The sequence below is a fragment of the Hyla sarda genome, chromosome 1 (genome assembly GCF_029499605.1).
Source record: "Hyla sarda isolate aHylSar1 chromosome 1, aHylSar1.hap1, whole genome shotgun sequence".
In the NCBI taxonomy this organism is placed as follows: Eukaryota; Metazoa; Chordata; class Amphibia; order Anura; family Hylidae; genus Hyla; species Hyla sarda.
The window spans coordinates 404,125,759-404,141,439 of NC_079189.1; the positions used below are offsets into that span (position 1 = coordinate 404,125,759).

General features: G+C 44.0%; 1 protein-coding gene across 3 annotated transcripts in view; it reads right to left on the reverse strand.

Annotated features, from left to right (window-relative positions):
* The window catches only part of OSGEP (O-sialoglycoprotein endopeptidase), a 100,661-nt gene that overhangs the window by 25,621 nt on the left and 59,359 nt on the right, over nucleotides 1–15,681 (reverse strand). For 2 of the 3 annotated variants that reach the window (XM_056528497.1, XM_056528492.1), the window contains exon 8: nucleotides 1,368–1,433. The exons of the other annotated variant lie outside the window; for it this stretch is intronic. In XM_056528497.1, the coding sequence (XP_056384472.1) occupies nucleotides 1,368–1,433 (66 nt within the window). The remainder of the gene's footprint in view (nucleotides 1–1,367; nucleotides 1,434–15,681) is intronic. 3 annotated transcript variants of the gene reach the window in all.

Consider the following 15,681-nt stretch of genomic DNA (forward strand, 5'->3'; position numbering starts at 1 on the left):
TAGTAAAATATACTTTTCTGATAACTAATTTTTTTTAGTAGTAGGGGTAGTAATATGACCTACCCATTTTGCCACTATGACTATTTCATGCAAAGTTTACATCATACATTTATTAGTACAAATGGTAACAGTAAAAAAGTGTCCTTAGTACAGGAAAGTAGGGATCAACCGATATCGTTTTTTTAGGACCGATACCGATAAATCGGTGGAGGTTAGGGCCGATAGCCGATAACTTATACCGATATTCCGGTATAAGTTATCGGCTATTTATCCCCCCGCGACATCGCTGCAGATCATTGATTTAAAACGGGCGCTTTAAATCAATGCACTGCAGTGGCTTTTGCGGTGCCAGAGACCGCGCCGCCACCCGCTTCTCTCCCCCTGCCTGTCCGGGGGTCCTGAGACCTATAACCGTCACCGCTCCCCCCGCCGCGCCGCACCGCGCCTAGGGATGCCTCCAGCTGTTGCAAAACTACTACTCCCAGCATGCCCGGACAGCCGCTGGCTGTCCGGGCATGCTGGGAGTTGTAGTTTTGCAACAGCTGGAGGGCCTCAACAGCTGGAGGGCCTACTGTAGGTATAGTATATTATACAGACCCCTGTCCATCCCAGAACCCTGACTCACCTTCCCAGTTGCTGCAGGGACCGTCCGGGGAGGGTGGTCCAGGCCATCCATCCTTCCTGTAGTGTCCGGCGGCATTCCGGGTGGAGGGTGAACCGGTCCGGGCTGTCCTTCTCTGCGGGTCCTCTTCTCCACTCCGGGCAGGCTCCGGCCTAGTAACGCTGCATAGACGCCGCTGCGCAGCTACGCACCTGACGTCACGGCGTCTATGCAGCGTACTAGGCCGGAGTCTGCCCGGAGTGGAGAAAAGGACCCCCGGAGAAGGACAGCCCGGACCGGTTCACCCTCCACCCGGAATGCCGCCGGACACTACAGGAAGGATGGATGGCCTGGACCACCCTCCCCGGAATGCTGCTGGACACTACAGGAAGGATGGAAGGATGGATGGCCCGGACCACCCCCATTATGGGTTAGTTAAATTTTTTTTATTGACTCGGAGGGTGGGGGAGGGGCCCGACCGGTATAGCGGTATGGGCAAAAATCCATACCGTGGGAGAAAAAAAAACGGTATCCGGGGGGGCTTACGCGGTGCGGGGGCATTATCGGCTTATCGCCAAGGTATTTGCCGATACCGATAATGCCCAAAATCGTGATTATCGGCCGATACTATCGGCCATAACGATAATTGGTCGATCCCTACAGGAAAGCAACAATATTCAGATCAGTTATGAACGTGATGGCTGTGTAGCCATCTATGTAAACACTTAAATAATGAATTCTCTCATCAAATGTATCTGATTATTACCTGCAAGGAAAAGCAAAGATCTTCAGGTGTACACTCTCCAGATGAAAGCATCTTGTGTGCAACATCCTGTTAAGAAAATGTAAAACTATATTACAACTCGGGAGGAGGCAAATGATGCAGTATTGTAAAATAATTTACATATCTGCCTAAGACCTAACTGCAGGCTAAGTTTTGCAGTTTTTATGTCTATCTGGGTGCAGCATAGATTTTTTTTCCAATGACTGTTAGACAACCATGATACAACTGGATATCAAAATCTGTATTATGGCCATAATGCCCAGACACTTTGTGGTTCTACTTTACCAGACTTAGATTACCATATAAAAGTGGCCATGTACTAAGCCATGAATAAGGTTACAACGACTCCATTAAAATATGTGGTATTTTTTTACCAAATGGTAATAACTGAAACAGAGATTGGGCACAGGAACAAAGTAACCAGGATTGCTCAGAAATTAATCTATTATTACAATTATTGCTGTCTGCTAACAAGACTTTAGGCCTTAACCCCTTAAGGACCAAGCCCATTATGACCTTAACCCCCTTAAGGACCAAGCCCATTTTGGCCTTAAGGACCAGAGCGTTTTTTGCACATCTGACCACTGTCACTTTAAACATTAATAACTCTGGAATGCTTTTAGTTATCATTCTGATTTCTAGATAGTTTTTTCGTGACATATTTTACTTTAACATAGTAGTAAATTTTTGTGGTAACTTTCTTGGTGAAAAATCCCAAAATGTTATGAAAAATTAGAAAATTTTGCATTTTTCTAACTTTGAGGCTTTCTGCTTGTAAGGAAAATGTATATTACAAATATTTTTTTTTTTATTCACATATACAATATGTCTACTTTATGATTGCATCATAAAATTGATGAGTTTTTACTTTTGGAAGACACCAGAGGGCTTCAAAGTTCAGCAGCAATTTTCCAATTTTTCACAAAATTTTCAAACTCGATATTTTTCAGGGACCTGTTCCGGTTTAAAGTGGATTTGAAGGGTCTTCATATTAGAAATACCCCATAAATGACCCCATTATAAAAACTGCACCCCCCAAAGTATTCAAAATGACATTCAGTCAGTGTTTTAACCCTTTAGGTGTTTCGCAGGAATAGCAGCAAAGTGAAGGAGAAAATTCAAAATCTTCATTTTTTACACTCGCATGTTCTTGTAGACCCAATTTTTGAAAGTGGTAAAAGGAGAACATTTTTACTTGTATTTGTAACCCAAATTCTCTGGAGTAAGCACATACCTCATATGTCAATGTAAATTGTTCGGCGGGCGCAGTAGAGGGCTCAGAAGCGAAGGAGCGACAAGGGGATTTTGGAGAGAACATTTTTCTGAAATGGTTTTTGGGGGGCATGTCACCTTTAGGAAGCCCCTAGAGTGTCAAAACAGCAAAATAAAAAAAAATAAAAAACACATGGCATACCATTTTGGAAACTAGACCCCTTGGGGAATGTAACATGGGATAAAGTGAGCCTTAATACCCCATAGGTGTTTCATGACTTTTCCCAAAATTTTTACATTTTTAAAAAGGTAATAGCAGAAAATACCCCCCAAAATTTGAAGCCCAATTTCTCCCGATTCAGAAAACACCCCATATGGAGGTGAAAATTGCTCTGCTGGCGCACTACAGGTCTCAAAAGAGGAGTAGTCACATTTGGCTTTTTGGAAGCAAATTTTGCTCTGGGGGCATGCCGCATTTAGGAAGCCCCTATGGTGCCAGGACAGCAAAAAAAAAAAAAAAACCCACATGGCATACCATTTTGGAAACTAAACCCCTCGGGGAAAATTTGCTGCAGCTCAAACTTGCAGCCGGATACTTACTGTAAACCTCCGACCATGTGAGTGTACCCTGTACGTTCACATTGGGGAGGGAGGAACATCCAGCTGTTGAAAAACTACAACTCCCAGCATGCGCTGACAGACTGTACATGCTGAGAGTTTTAGTTTTGCAACAGCTGGAAGCACACCGGTCGTGAAACACTGAGTTAGGTAAAAAAACTCTGAGTTTCACAACCAGTGTGCCTTCAGCTGTTGCAAAACTACAACTCTCAGCAGTCACCGACAGCCAACGGGCATGCTGGAAGTTGTAGTTATGCAACCAGCAGATGCACCACTACAACTCCCGCATGCACTTTAGCTGTTTGTGCAAGCTGGGAGTTGTAGTTATACAACAGCTGAAGGTACACTTTTCCATAGAAAAAATGTGCCTCCAGCTGTTGCAAAACTATAAGTCCCAGCATGCCCATAAGGGAATGCTGGGAGTTGTGGTGGTCTGCCTCCTGCTGTTGCACAACTACAGCTCCCAGCATGCCCTTTTTGCATGCTGGGAGCTGTTGCTAAGCAACAGCAGGAGGCTGTCACTCACCACCAACTGCTGCTCCACGCCGCCGCACACAGGTCAGTCCCTCGCCACCGTCGCTCCTGGGGCCCCGATCCCAACAGGGAGACCGGGGATTGGGGTCCCCAGCTGCCGGGGTCAACTTCCTGCACCAGCTCACGTCCTCCGGAAGGGGGGCGGAGCGGGTTGCGGGAGTGACACTTGGACACATACTAGTCCTTCTGTGTCCATGCGTCATCACCTACAACATGGTCACACTTCCTTGATTGACAGCTGTGAGCGCAGGGCTCAGCTTGTGTCCCGCTACTGTTAGTGAGGACAAGCTGGGAGTTGTAGTTTTGCTAATGCTAGGGGAGATGTGAGCAGACAGCATACTGCAGTGAGGCCACACCCCCTCCTTTGAGAGGAATTCAGACTAGTGAGCTAAATTAAAAGTGTAATAAAAAAATAAATAAAGGTGCAAGACACATAAAAATTCCATGTACATGGTCAGGATTAGGTATTGAGTGATATATTTAACCCCTTAAGGACCAAGGATGCACCGGCACGTCCTTGGTCCTGCTCCCGTGATATAACGCGGGGTTACACGGTAACCCCGCATCATATCACGGCGGGCCCGGCGTCATAGTGAAGCCGGGACCCGTGCGGCGCCGCACGCTATTAACCCTTTAGCAGCGCGCTCAGCTGAGCCACGCGGCTAAAAGTGAAAGTAAAAACTGCCGGCTAACTCAGTGGGCTGTTCGGGATAGCCGCGGCGAAATCGCGGCATCCCGAACAGCTTGCAGGACAGCGGGAGGGTCCCTACCTGCCTCCTCGCTGTCCGATCGCCGAATGACTGCTCAGTGCCTGAGATCCAAGCATGAGCAGTCAAGCGGCAGAATCATCGATCACTGGTTTCCTATGAGAAACCAGTGATCAATGATAAGGATCAGTGTGTGCAGTGTTATAGGTCCCTATGGGAGCTATAACACTGCAAAAAAAAAAAAGTGAAAAAAAAAAAGTGAATAAAGATCATTTAACCCCTCCCCTATTAAAAGTTTGAATCACCCCCCTTTTCCCATAAAAAAAAAAAACACAGTGTAAATAAAAATAAACATATATGGTATCACTGCGTGCGGAAATGTCCGAATTATAAAAATATATCGTTAATTAAACCGCTCGGTCAATGGCGTACGCGCAAAAAAATTCCAAAGTCCAAAATAGTGCATTTTTGGTCACTTTTTATATCATTTAAAAATAAGTCCTATCAATGCAAAAATGGTACCGTTAAAAACTTCAGATCACGGCGCAAAAAATGAGCCCTCATACCGCCTCATACACGGAAAAAATAAATAAGTTATAGGGGTCAGAAGATGACAATTTTAAACGTATTAATTTTCCTGCATGTAGTTATGATTTTTTCCAGAAGTACAACAAAATCAAACCTATATAAGTAGGGTATCATTTTAATCGTATGGACCTACAGAATACAGATAAAGTGTCATTTTTACTGAACAATTTACTACGTAGAAACGGAAGCCCCCAAAACTTACAAAACGGCGTTTTTTTTTTTCAATTTTGTCGCACAATGATTTTTTTCCCGTTTCACCGTAGATTTTTGGGCAAAATAACTGACGTCATTACAAAGTAGAATTGGTGGCGCAAAAAATAAGCAATCATATGGATTTTTAGGTGCAAAATTGAAAGAGTTATGATTTTTTAAAGACAAGGAGCAAAAAACGAAAATGCAAAAACGGAAAAACCCCCGCTCCTTAATGGGTTAAAAAAAAACATTTTTTTTGTTGGATCTGAGGGGTAACGCTTTAAGGACCAAGGCATTTTTGCACATCTGACCAATGTCACTTTAAGCATTACATTATGTTAATGGTAAATTTTCGTCGATACTTGCAGAATTTCTTGGTGAAAAATTCCAAAATTTCATGAAAAATTTGAAAATGTAGCATTTTTCTAACTAAGTTGACATGTTTTTACTTTTTTAAGTCATCAGAGGGCTTTAAATTATAGCAACAATTTTCCAATTTTTCAGGAACTTTTCAAAATCGTAATTTTTCAGGGACCAGTTCAGGTTCAAAGTGGATTTGAGGGGCCTTCATATTAGAAATACCCCATAAATGACCCTATTATAAAAACTGCACCCCTCAAAGTATTCAAAATGACAATCATAAAGTGTGTTAACCCTTTAGGTGTTTCACAGGAATAGCAGCAAAGCGAAGGAGAAAATTCAAAATCTTCATTTTATACGCTCGCATGTTCTTGTAGACCCTTTTTAAAATTTTTCCAAGGGGTAAAAGGAGAGAAAAAAAAAATTTGTAACCCCATTTCTTCTGAGTATGGAAATACCCCATGTGTGGATGTAAAATGCTCTGCGGGTGCACTACAGTGCTCAGAAGAGAAGGAGCCATATTTGGCTTTTTGAAAGTTAATTTTGCTGAAATGGTTTTTGGGGGGCATGTCGCATTTATGACCGTCCTTACTTTGTAAGGCCGGTCATAGGCAGGATGACCTTTCGGGGGGGGGGGGGGGGGGGGTACATGCTGCATTATCAGAGTAATGCAAGTATTTCTGTATGGCCTCAAACCATCCCAGTGTCATGGCCATACTGTAGATTGGTAGAGTATGTCCCCACTCCAGTATTGTTTGACACTGGGTTTTTGACTCGGCCCATATGTAGCACGAGGCCCCAAAACTTCAATGCCATCCATTGGGCCTAGTCAAAAAATGAATCTGGGTGGTGGGCGATGAACTGGTGGGCGTACAAGTTCATTTGCTCCACCATTAGATTCACAAAGTCTTCACTGAAATAATAACTAAAAAAGTCTATTTCAGTGTATCCAACTATGTCAATCTAGATTCCTGAGTCACCAACAAATTCTGAGGCTGATATCCCTCTGTGGGTCTCCAGACAGGTTCACCGGTAGGGAGCTCCGGTACGCTTGTCTGGAGGTCGGACCCCTATTACGAGCGGCATGGACGCCTGTTCTAGTGCCGGGCACTGGGTCACTATCAACTGGGAGTTGTAGTTTTGAAACCTCCGGAGGTCCGCAGGTTGAAGACCACTGCGGCCTTCGACATCATCCAGCCCCCTCTCACCCCCTTTAGTTCTGTACAGTACTCACCTCCGCTCGGCGCTGGTCCGGTGCTGCAGGACTGTCCGGTGGGGAGGTCGTCCGGTGGGTCAGTGGTTCGGGGCTGCTATCTTCACCGGGGGCGCCTCTTCTCCGCGCTTCGGGCCCAGAATAGAGGCGTTGCCTTGACAATGACGCAGACGTACGTTAGTAATGAACGTACCTCTGCGTCGTTGTCAAGGCAACGTGACTATTCTGGGGCCGGGCCCGAAGCGCTTAGAAGAGGCCTCCCCGGTGAAGATAGCAGCCCGGAATCACTATCCCACCGGACGACCTCCTCACCGGACAGTCCTGCAGCACCGGACCAGCGCCGAGCGGAGGAGAGTACTGTACAGAACTAAAGGGGGTGAGAGGGGGCTGGATGATGTCGAAGGCCGCAGTGGTCTTAAACCTGCGGACCTCCGGAGGTTTCAAAACTACAACTCCCAGCAAGCCCGGACAGCCGATGGTTGCCCGGGCTTGCTGGGAGTTGTAGTTTTGAAACCTCTGGAGGTCCGCAGGTTGAAGACCACTGCGGGGGGAGAGTTCACTCGAGTATAAGCCGGGGGGGGGGGGGGGGGGGGGGTTTCAGCACGAAAAATCGTGCTGAAAAACTCGGCTTATACTCGAGTATATACGGTACATGACCTACCTGTCTCTCTCAAAATCTCTCCCTGCACTAAGAGTGGCAGGAGGCCATTTACCCTGGGGGGGGGGGCACAGATTTAGTCAGAGGGGGGTCTCTGGCACCTTCTCTCAGCTCTGCCCGCTGACTGGGGTAGGTGGGCTGGTAGAGCTGAGAGAAGGGGATATTAACCACTCTTCTGCTGGCAGCTATCGTCCGACCAATAGCAGCTCCCCTGGGGAGGTGACATCATCGCCACCTCCCACTAGCAACAGAATGTGATTGGTGGTGTGTAGTACACCAACGATCACCTTCTGATTCTGGGTCATTGGGTCACACGTGACCCGAATGACCGAAAACGGCGCATATCGACGGTCTGAATTGACTCAGAACCCCCCCAGGCTTTGACAAGGGGATGCCTGCTGAATGATTTCAGCAGGCATCCCGTTCCGTTCACCAGCTGGTTACCAGCGATGAACGGAAACGTCCAGGGTGTCCTTAAGTCCCAGGACGCCCTGTGTCCTGGACGGGTTAAAGGGGTAATCACGGAACAGAAAAACACAGCTAATTTTTTTCAAAAACAGCTCCTCGTCGGTCTCCAAATTGGGAGTGGTTTATCAACTTGGCTCCATTCACTTCAATGGAATTGAGATGTAGAACCACACCCAACCTGGAGACAGATGGGGAGCGGTTTTTGAAAGAAAGTAGCTGTGTTTTTCTATTCCTGGATAACTCCTTTAAGGGGTTTTCAGGCCAAAACTTATTGATGACCTTTTGTCACGATAGGCCATGAATATCTGATCAGTAGAATGCCAACACCCAGCACCCCCACCAATCACTTTTACAGAAATCTAGAAGCATTTGCTTTTGGAATAAAGCAGACAATAATGGAAATGTATCAAAGGTTTAAAAATTGTGCCCCAGATGAAAGGCTTCCCTTCCTGCTAAGTATAACTTACATAGTAATTTTTTTTTGTATTAAAGAAACATACCTTAGCTAATTGACTTTAATTCAGATTACAGTTACTGTAGACAGGAAAATTCGAGCTCTTATTGCTTTGATTCACTAATAGAAGCGAACACAACACATTTCAGACAGTAACGATCAGTGGCGTTAAAGGGGTACTCCGCCCCTAGACATCTTATCCCCTAAGATGTCTGATCGCGGGGTACCGCCGCTGGGGACCCCCACAATTTCTCCTGTAGCACCCCCGTTCATGAATTGCATGGAGCAAAGATTGCTCTGTGGCTGATTACAGGCGATACAGGGCCCCTCAACGAAAGTCTACGGAAGGGGGCATTGAGGGGGCATGGCATGACGTCACAAGGGGGCAGGACTGTGACGTCATGATACCTTTGCCCCTGTATTGCCAGTCATAAGCCACGGAGCGATCTTCGATCCGTGCAGCGGAAGAATGGGGGTGCTACAGGAGAGATTGCGGGGGTCCTCAGTGGTGGGACCCCCCGTGATCAGACATCTTATCCCCTATCCTTTGGATACCTCTTTAACACCAACGCTATTCTGCCAACTAAGCACCCTTACTCATGGCTAGCCACGCGTCAGTGTTCAGGCTGCTGAGCGTTACTGTCTATACTGCATGGACTTTCAATAAAGAAGTTTTTAAACTGCATCCATGGATGGATCCATTGCATACTTTATTGGATTTTGATTTACTAAACATCTTTCTTGATATATTTGTTGCACATATGTACGTCACTTACAAGCATGAGAACAGCTAAAGAAAAGAAGTAAAATGATACATTTTCCCCAATATTTTATTCTTATCCTGGATATCTCCTTTAAGCCCAAAATCTTACCAAATAATACCAAGGTCATGGCGTAAGGTACAATATTCAGAGTACTTGTCTGAAGCCATAATGGAAGCCATCATGGCAGTGCCGGATTCATCAAACCAACTGTGCCTGAAGGATTCCATTGACTTGTAATGCTTGGAAAGATAAAATTCAAGTTTTCAGGCACTGATCAGATGCAGTAGGTAAGTAAGGACCCAAGGTAATGTCCAAAAGGGTTGTTTCCGTTCCGGAATGGACCCTTCGTCAGACAAGTGCACTTGTCTGACGAAGGGTCCATTCCGGACCAGAAACGCGTTACGTTTGTGCTAATAAACAACCCTTTTGGACATTAACTTTGGGTCCTTACTTACCTACTGCATCTGATCAGCGCCTGAAAACTTGAATTTTATCTTTCCAAGCATTATCTACTGGACCAGTGTCCCTTAATCCGGACAAGCTACGGCTGCAGATCTGGGCATCATAAAACCAGACGTCTACTGAGGTGTTGTGCTCTCAGCACAACCCTATATGGTGAGTGTAAAATCGCTTATCATTGCATTACTGTTTATTCTCTACTGTTTATTACACTAGGGGCGCGTATCCCTTTTTTCTCTCTTTTCCCCTGTGCATTGACTTGTAATGGACTGCATTAAATTTAGGCATGGGGTCTGTCAATGTGACAAGAAGTATGCTGCGCATCTGTCAGAATTACACTGCATACAGTTTATAAATATTAATGTCTCAATGCACTTGTATCTAGTATTTGTAAAGTGGTGGTAGAAAATGCAGACCTTACAGGCATCATTATAATTTCATTGCCCTTGTAATACCCTCAACAGACATAGGAACAGAAATAGAGCAATCAATAGGAGCGGTAGTGGTTGTGATGTGATGTGCTGTGCTTAATAAGAAGGCTGTGAAATAGGGAACGGTAGACAGTACAGGATCCAGAAAATAAAGAAACTAAACATTTTTCATTGCTCTACAGAATGACTGAATAATCTAGCTAAGTATATGGAGCACACAGCCAAAGTTCAATTGTTCTAATAAATAAAAAAAATTATATATGTATGAAAAGCTTCTCATCACACCACCATATAAGGTAGCGTGCCCTCTGATCAGCTCTGGCTACAAAGTCTCAGAAGCTGATTGGGATTTATGCCAAGTCAGAGTTCTCTCCAAAAGGGAAGAGGACCCATCTGCAGACAGCTGTTTCGGGGTGCTTGCCCCTCGTCAGTACAGAGCAGGGTGTTGTGGCTTGTCTGAGGCACCCCAAAACAGCTGTCTGCAGATGGGTCCTCTTCCCTTTTGGGGAGAACTCTGACTTGGCATAAATCCCAATCAGCTTCTGAGACTTTGTAACCAGAGCCAGAGCTGCCTTGTATGGTAACAAAAAAAAAAAAAAAGATACAGAAGCCAGCACTCACCATTCAGGTCTCACTTTATTGCAGGATACAGTACATCAATAAAACATCAGCGGGCAGAGTGAAGAGGGTCGGAATCTCGGGACAGCACTATTTCGCGCGTCAGCTTCCACTAGCCGATACATTGGCGTACAGTACGTGCGTGGAGCATGCCAGGATGGTTGTCATAGAACCATATAAACAAATGGAATCCGTTAACTTGAGGCATAGAATTACAAGGTTGATAAGTCATTCTTCTCATGAATAACTTCAAAAAAGATTATAAACCATATTTTATTTTTAAAATAAAAATTGGAGCAATTAGTTGCGATCGTTTAAGCCAAGATTCCCAGTGGCATCTAGCTTAGCGATCCAACAAGCTTCTCTCTGCATAAGTATGTTACCTCTGTCTCCTCCTGAAATAGGAGGATCAACTCACTCCGAGGCTGCAAATTTTAAAAAGGTAGGATCATTGTTTTGGGATTCTTTTATGTGGGATATTAATCTAGGAGCGCCATGTCCAGTTTGGATCGAGCGAAAAGGCTTGTGGATGCGAACATGGAGTGATCTTATGGTTTTGCCCACATAATATTTACCACAAGGGCATGTTAGACAATACACTACGAAAGGTGTACGACAAGAGATGAATTTATCTACAACTTGAGTAAAACCACCTAGTTTTAATTTGTCTACTCGCGATGTTATAGGGACAGAATGAACAGTTTCCACATTTATAGTTACCTCTTGGGGAGTATTTAGTTAGCCAGAGAGAAGGTAAAACGTTTTTGTTTGGAGCTGACTCTTGGTTTTGTTTTAAGTAAGACAAGTCTATTAATTTTATTAACTCTTTCCAGGCTTTCTTCAATAATTGACAGCGTTTCATCAAACGACAATATCCACTGTTTTAGTTCATTGGCTTGTATTCTGTATATGTCTGGAGTGCTGTTTATTCTTTTTAATCGGAGGAATTGGAAATAAGGTATGCTGTTCTTCATGTGAGTTGGGTGGGAGCTCTTATAATGCAGGAGTTACGCACTATAGATTGGCAGTAACCCATAGTAACAAGGGTATTGTTTTCGATTTTTTATTTGACATCAAGAAAATAGAGTTCATTCCCACCAAAGAAACTTGTGAACATCATATTTTCCGTATTGCAATTGTTTAACCCCTTAATTACCAAGCCCATTTTCACCTTCAGGACCAGGGCAATTTTATTTTTGTGGTTTTGTTTTTTCCTCCTTGCCTTCTAAAATCCATAACTCTTTTATATTGCCATCTACAGACCCATATAAGGGCTTGTTTTTTGCGTGACCAATTGTACTTTGTAATGAAACCTCTCATTTTACCATAAAATGTACGGCCAAACCCCCCAAAAAAAACTTAAGGAAATTTAAATGAAAACCAAAATTTTGCACATTTTGGGGGGGTTCGTTTTCACACTGTACAATTTACGGTAAAAATGTATATGTGTTCTTTATTCTGTTGGTCAATACGATTAAAATGATACCCATGGCTAGATACTTTTATATTTTTGTACCGCTTAAAAAAAATCTAAAACTTTTTGTACAAAATCAGTAATCTAAAATCACCCTAATTTGACCACCTATAACTTTTTCATTTTTCCGTATATAGGGTGGTATGAGGGCTCATTTTTTGCGCCGTCATCTGTACTTTTTTTAGATACCACATTTGCATATATAAAACTTTTAAATTATTTTTTATTCATTTTTTTTTTTTTATAAAATGTGACAAAAAAGCTGCATTTTTGGACTTTTTAATTTTTTTTTATGTTTACGGCATTCACCGTACGGGATCATTAACATTATATTTTGATAGTTCGGACATTTACGCACGCGGAGATACCAAATATGTTCATTTAAAAACTTTTTTTTACGGTTTTTGGGGGTAAAATGGGAAAAACGGACTATTTTCATTTTTATTGGGGGAGGGGATTTTTCACTTTTTTTTTTACTTTTAATTTTTACATTTTTCAACGTACATGAACTCATTATGTGTCAATACAAAAAGCAAAGCGTTGCCAATAAAATAAATAAACTCAGGTGTTTTTTCAGTTTCATAGAGTATTTATTGTATAGCCTGTACACCCACATCCCAAGGGATGCAGGTGTACAGGCTCTCCACGTCTATAGAAGCTAAGAAAGCCTTCCTGCCAATGAAAATTGTCTAAAATGATCCAATAGATCGGAAATGTCTCTTATGTATGTAGGGGTTTCTTTGAGTAATGGTTTTAGCAGCCACTCCAGATATTGTGATGAGTTAATATCCCACATAAAAGAATCCCACAACAATGATCCTACCTGTTTAAAATTCGCAGCCTTGGAGTGAGTTGATCCTCCTATTTCAGGAGGAGACCGAGGTAACATACTTATGCAGAGAGAAGCTCGTTGGATCGCTAAGCTAGATGCCACCGGGAATCTTGGCTTAAACAATCGCAACGAATTGCTCCCATTTTAAAAATAAAATATGGTTTATGATCTTTTTGGAAGTTATTCATGAGCAGAATGACTTACCAATCTTGTAATTCTATGCCTCAAGTTAACGGATTCCATTTGTTTATATGTTTCTATGACAACCATCCTGGTGTGCTCCGCGCACGTAAATACCTGTGCGTGCGTCCACGCCAATGTATCGGCTAGTGGAAGCGCAGGTGATGCACGAAACAGTGCTGTCCCGAGACCCCGACCCTCTTCACCCTGCCCGCTGATGTTTTATTGATGCACCGTATCCTGCAATAAAGTGACCCCTGAATGGTGATTGCTGGCTTCTGTATCTTCTTTTTTTTGTTATTACATGAATGCCTAATAGCACTGTGCACCACCGCTATCAGGGGAGGTGCTCTGAAGCAAAGCTACCTATCCAGGTGATACAGAAGTCTGATTACTAGTAGTGGAGGTGCCGGTGTACAATTTCCTTATACCACTACCTTATATGGTGTTGTGATGAGAAACTTTGCATACTTCTTACCCAGAAAGCCCGCGGAGTGCTAATGGCCTTTTTGAATCTCCGTTTTACACCGTAAACTGGGAGTTTTAGTTTTGGTTTGGGTCAGCTGCAGAGCCACCGGATGTCTCAGAGCATGCTTGTAGTTAATAACTAACTGCAACTCCCAGCATGCCCTAACACAGCCTATGGCTCTGCAGCTGACCCAGAACTAGAACAACTCCCAGCATGCCCTGAAACAGTCCGATGCTCTGCTTGTAGTTTTGGGTCAGGTGCAGACCATTTTTTCAGCAATGGTCCCCAGCGGCGGGACCCCCGTGATCAGACATCTTATCCCCTATCCTTTGGAAAGGGGATAAGATGTCTAGGGTGGGAGTACCCCTTTAAACAGATTAGTAAATTACTTGTATTAAAAAATCATAATCCTTTCAGTACTTATGAGCTGCTGAAGTTGAGTTGTTATCTTCTGTCTAAGTGCTCTCTGATGACACGTGTCTCGGAAACCGCCCAGTTTGGAAGCAAATCCCCATAGCAAACCTCTTCTACTCTGTGCAGTTCCAGAGACAAGCAGAGATGTCGGCAGAGAGCACTGTTGCCAGACAGAAAACAACAACTCAACTTCAGCAGTTGATAATTATTGAAATGTTTAAGATTTTTTAATAGAAGTAATTTACAAATCTGTTTAGCTTTCTGGAGCCAGTTGATATATAAAAAATAGTTTTTCCCTGGATAACTTTTAAAGGGGATGTTCACACCAACTGGATGTGCTGCTTGGCCTTTTTGCAAATATCTGCATGGAAAGCTTGTGACCGGAAATATACATATATATCTCCATATATATCTCCATACATACATATATTGCTCAAAAAAATAAAGGGAACACTAAGATAACACATCCTAGATCTGAATGAATGAACTAATCGTATGAAATACTTTTATCTTTACATAGTTGAATGTGCTGACAACAAAAATCACACACAAATTATCAATGGAAATCAAATTTATCAACCCATGGAGGTCTGGATATGGAGTCACACTCAAAATCAAAATGGAAAACCACACTACAGGTTGATCCAACTTTGATGTAATGTTCTTAAAACAAGTCAAAATTATGCTCAGTAGTGTGTGTGGCCTCCACGTGCCCATATGACCTCCCTACAACACCTGGGCATGCTCCTGATGAGGTGGCGGATGGTCTCCCAAGGGATGTCCTCCCAGACCTGGACAGTCTGTGGTGCAGCATGGAGTTGGTGGATGGAGCGAGACATGATGTCCCAGATGCGCTCAATCGGATTCAGGTCTGGGGAACGGAAAGGCCAGTCCATAGCATCAATGCCTTCCTCTTGCAGGAACTGCTGACACACTCCTGCCACATGAGGTCTAGCATTGTCTTGCATTAGGAGAAACCCAGTGCAAAGCGCACCAGCATATGGTCTCACAAGGGGTCTGAGGATCTCATCTCGGTACCTAATGGCAGTCAGGCTACCTCTGGCAAGCACATAGAGGGCTGTATGGCCCCCCAAAGAAATGCCACCCCACACCATTACTGACCCACTGTTAAACCTGTCATGCTGGAGGATGTTGCAGGCAGCAGAACATTCTCCACAGTGTCTCCAGACTCTGTCACGTCTCTCACATGTGCTCATTGTGAACCTGCTTTCATCTGTGAAGAGCACAGGGCGCCAGTGGCGAATTTGCCAATCTTGGTGTTCTCTGACAAACACCAAACATTCTGCATGGTGTTGGGCTGTAAGCACAACCCCCACCTGTGGAAGTCGTGCCCTCATACCACCCTCATGGAGTCTGTTTCTGACCGTTTGAGTGGACACATGCACATTTGTGGCCTGCTGGTGGTCATTTTGCAGGGCTCTGGCAGTGCTCCTCCTTGGACAAAGGCGGAGGTAGCGGTCCTGCTGCTGGGTTGTTGCCCTCCTACAGCCTCCTCCACGACTCCTGATGTACTGGCCTGTCTCCTGGTAGCGCCTCCATGCTCTGCACACTACGCTGACAGACACAGCAAACCTTCTTGCCACAGCTCACATTGATGTGCCATCCTGGATGAACTGCAATACATGAGCCA